General features: G+C 44.5%; 1 protein-coding gene across 1 annotated transcript; it reads right to left on the bottom strand.

Annotated features, from left to right (window-relative positions):
* Window positions 1–648: 648 nt before the first annotated feature.
* On the bottom strand, window positions 649–2,231 carry LOC123454745 (palmitoyltransferase ZDHHC16-like). Its single transcript, XM_045133954.1, is given in 2 exon segments — window positions 649–1,612; window positions 1,614–2,231. Coding segments are annotated over 2 exon segments (1,083 nt in total). The 5' UTR covers window positions 1,910–2,231; the 3' UTR covers window positions 649–825.
* Between the last annotated feature and the right edge of the window lie 2,063 nt (window positions 2,232–4,294).

Raw genomic sequence — 4,294 nt, 5'->3', positions numbered from 1 at the left:
CCCCTTTGAAATCTCATATGTACACAGTTCTGTTTGTATTTATGTCTTCTAAACTACCACCAGAATAGCTCTTTAAGCAAAGTTTACAGAAATTTAGGGCCTCTTTAGCCCTAAATTTCACTCTCCTACATTTTCCCCACAAAACCAATTTTAAATGCCTAAGAACCACATGGTCAAGTTATCACAACTTTGTCCCTACTTCTTTTCTCATTGTGATAAAAATCTGACAAAGCCAATTTAAAGAAAGAGAGGTGTATTTTGGATTACAGTTAAATGGGGTGCACTTCATCATCACAGGAAAGATAAGGCTGCTGATCACATTGTGTCTGTAGTCAGGAAGCAAAGAGAGGTGAATGTTGGTGCCCAGTTTCTGTTCTTTCTGTTTCTTTGGTGTTTCCATGTGTATATATGTATGTATGTACTCATGTTTGTGAGTTCAGGTGCATGTTTGCAACACTATACATGTGGAGGTCAAAGGACAACTATCCAGATTAGTCCTCACCTTCCACCTCACTGGAGGAAGGGTCTTTTGTTCATTATTCAAAGCTATGTAGTCTTCTCACATTTCAGAGGCAAACAGTATATACTGCTCCCCAACCTGAGAATTCAGATCTAGATAGGCTATGGCCAGTCAATGCTAGGATTTCTCCAACTGCATCTTGCTTTTTTAGTGGCCAGAAGATTGGTCTTTAAGGTGTCCCTGCATAGTGCCCTAAGACAGGCCCAATGGCTCTTATGATCATAGATTTCCAAAAAAAAAAGCTGCCTTTTGGAGGCTCTTGACAACACAGGCAGCAGAACAAGGGCTGTGACTGTCAGTCTGGCTCACACTGCCATCACAGAGGCTGAGTGAGCAGTCACCCAGGGAGGGGGATCCCAGCTCATTCCATTCCCATGGGGTAGGTGACTAGAAGGTAACAGCACCCGAGTCAGCCAATGCCTTCCTGTGTCCACACCCAGGAACACCTTCCAGTTGTCCAAGCAGCCATAGTTGTAAGGATTCCTAAAAACCCTGCCTTTGGCTTGTAAACGACGTCTCTCCTTCTTGTTGATGTGCCTTTCGATGCTAGTCTCTCCCCGACTGATGAGAATGGCATGCCATACAGTTAGAGCACCCAAGGCCAGTGCCACGGAACTGCACAGGAACCAGAGGTAGACAAGACTCTTGTGAGTTATCCTTTCTCGAAAGGAGAAGGTGGGTGGTGGGGTCTGGTGGTAAGTCTCAATGGCAGCATAAGCCTCGCGGAAAAGGTCCCAACTTCCATGGCTACAGTAGACACAGCCCAGAGTCATGAAAAAGCAGAAAGAGAAGAAGTACCGGTGGTTATAGTGGCCCACACAGTTATTTAGCCAAGGGCAGTGATGATCCATCTTCAGCACACACATATTACAGATGCTGCAGTGGTGAGTTCGGGCTGGCTTAGGATAAATGCACTTCTTGCAAATGGAGACTGTAGCAATGTCATTCCTGCCCTGAGGTGGGTACCCAGGAGGAGTGGTGATTGCCTGGTAGTAATGGAAGACAATGAGGATCAGGTTCCAGTGACTATAGAAGAAATGCCAGCAGAGCCGTGGCACTGAGTAGGTTCGGAGGATGAGGGGCAGGACACACGTAGGCGATGGCCACGATGGAGCCAGTTAGCACAATCACCAGAACCACGAACACCACCCCAAACCAACGGATCACATTGTCCACCAGCCAGTAAACAGGCTCAAAGGCAGCATCAACAGCAGTGTCGCTGCCCCCAAAGGAGTTGTAGAGCAGGGAGCGCAGGCAAACTCTGCCATAGCGCCAACGCTGTACAAGGCTTCGGAGCAGAGGTGGGCAGCGTCGCCTGTAGCCCAGGAGCAGAAGGAGGCGCAGGCAGAGGCGGGCTGGGCCAAGCAGTAGGCTTCGCTGGCCCCGCATGGTTCCTGGCTCATGGAAGTGCTCAGTAAATCTTCCTGAATGAATGAGCAGGTGAGATGCAAAACTGGAGAGGCTGGCCAGTCTTACAAGTATCAGCAAGGACACTCCTACCAATGTGGCAACATTAAAGTGTTTGCTCTTGTCATTCTTCCTGCAGCCAGCCCAGCTTCTCAGTCAGCCGAACGGAGCCGCGTAGACTCTGCCGCCCATTCACGGCCTCCCCCTCCAGCTGGGCACCCGGGCCAGACCCGACTCAATCAGACCCATCATGGCCCGCCGCCCGCAGCGCCGGCCACTGGACCGGGACCCGCCGCCAGCCCATCCTCAGCCCCTTAGCAATAGTTTTGATATGGAAAGTAAAATAAAGATTAAAAGGAAAGTGAATAGGAAAGAAAGAAGAGAAAACTGAAAGGAAGCAAGACAAATGTTAAGGAAACAAAGGGAAAGAAAGCTAAGGAAGGTAAAAAGAAAAGAAAACATAATGGGAAAGAAAGAGACGAGAAAAATAATGGAGGAACAAGGACTACTTCTTCCTGTATATAGACAAGCCTGCTTGGTTCAAGGATGGCGGCATCTCTTTTCCTTTCATTAATGAACAAAACACTATTTGTTCTCAGGTCTCTGTTGACATCAGTCAATATGGTTGTTTTTCTCACTCCAAGGTGATAAGGGGAGACAGAATAAATGCTAACTAGGAGGACAGCTATTATTTTTGAGCCTTAATGAGCTAGCAGACAAAGGCAGTTAACTCCTACCTAATGATTGGATGCAGTCAATCCCTATAGTCTTGCTACAGGGCTGCATTTCTTTTATTGAACAAATTTCTCAGCATTGTTTGACCATGTGCTTAGAGAAAAGCTGCTTATTTGATTCTGGGGCCATGGAAAGATATGGTGATGCAGCCATTCTATAGCACTCCATTTCTAAACTGTGGGTGAGAATAAGAAAGGACACTTATTTATTTTCAGAGAGAAATCCATTTGCCTAATGCCAATTTTATGGATCTTGGGTCTGATCAATAAATATGTAAGCATGTATAGGTGTCTTAAGTTGTCTAGACAAAACCTTAGATCACTTTTCTGAACTATGGCCCATTGTGGAAAAGTGCTGATACCCACTATAACTTAAAGAAATATTTTATTATTATTATTTATTTGAGAGAGAGAGAGAGAAAGAGAGAGAGAGAGGGAGAGAGAGAGAGAGACAGAGAGATAGAGAGAAAGAATAGGCACAACAGTGTCTCTAGCCACGACAAACAACTCCAGACACAAGATGTATGTGCTACCATGTGTATCTCGTTTACATGGGTACTGGGGAATCAAACTTGTGTCCTTAGGCTTTGCAGGCCCCCACTGTAACTTTTCAGTGCCATCAGTTATTAAAAGATACTTACTTTTAGGGACTGGAAAGATGGCTCAGTAGTTAAAGGTACTTGCTTGTGAGGCCTGAAGGCTTGAGTTCAATTCCCTAGTACCCATGTAAAGCCAGATATACAAAGTGGTGCATGCATCTGGAGTTTGCAGTGGCAGGAGACTCTGGTGTGTACATCCTCTCTGTGTTTCTTCTCTCTTTCAATTAAAAAAAAGTAATATTTTTATAAAGATATTTTTAAGTTGTTTATATGAAGAAGAGGATGTACCAGATAAACATTTGTAACTTTTTGAAGAATGAAGTTATGATGACTCATGAACTACTGAGCCCTACCCCTTATGTAACAAAGCAGGCATTACTAATTGCTGCCCTTTTCCTGTCATATCCTGATGTAGTCTCTCATACTTCTCCACATAGCCCTTTTCATAGACACTACTTAGAGACAATAGATTGGAATCTTCATGTGTAATGAAACCTCTTGTAACCCCTAATATTGATCATAAGTGAATGCTGTCTTTCTCTTCTTTCCTCATCCCCTCCCCCCTTTAAAAATGATGTTTTGGAAATGCTCTAGGATAAACAGCCAGATCTTTGTACTTCAGCTGAATTGCTCAATGGTTCACTGCTTGTTATGTCACTTTGAAAAGTGGGCCGTTTTAGAACTTCCTCTGGGGAATTCTGACAAGATTACTGAGGCAAGACTTAGTTTTATTGTTTGAGCTTTTTACCCCATGCTAGACATTGATGGAAGCCAACACCTGGAACAAATGGAAAATTGTGTATTTCAGGAGGGAAAGTAAATGGGTTACACTAAGGGAGAATCTGATCTCTTAAGGTGGAAAGTTTTCTCTGGCAGTGACTGAATACCGAGTGACCCTGAATGCTCATACTATCTGCCTGATTTCTCTCATCTCTGCCTCCTGTGTTGTTCGCAAAGGCAGGCAAATGGCCACACAGAGCATAACAATGGGATAGGAAGGAAGGTGTAAGCTATAATTTTCAAACTTGAGAAGT

This window comes from Jaculus jaculus, chromosome 14 (genome assembly GCF_020740685.1).
Source record: "Jaculus jaculus isolate mJacJac1 chromosome 14, mJacJac1.mat.Y.cur, whole genome shotgun sequence".
In the NCBI taxonomy this organism is placed as follows: domain Eukaryota; kingdom Metazoa; phylum Chordata; class Mammalia; order Rodentia; family Dipodidae; genus Jaculus; species Jaculus jaculus.
Note: the sequence above shows the minus strand (reverse complement) of the source record. Positions and strands in the feature narration are given on the sequence as shown.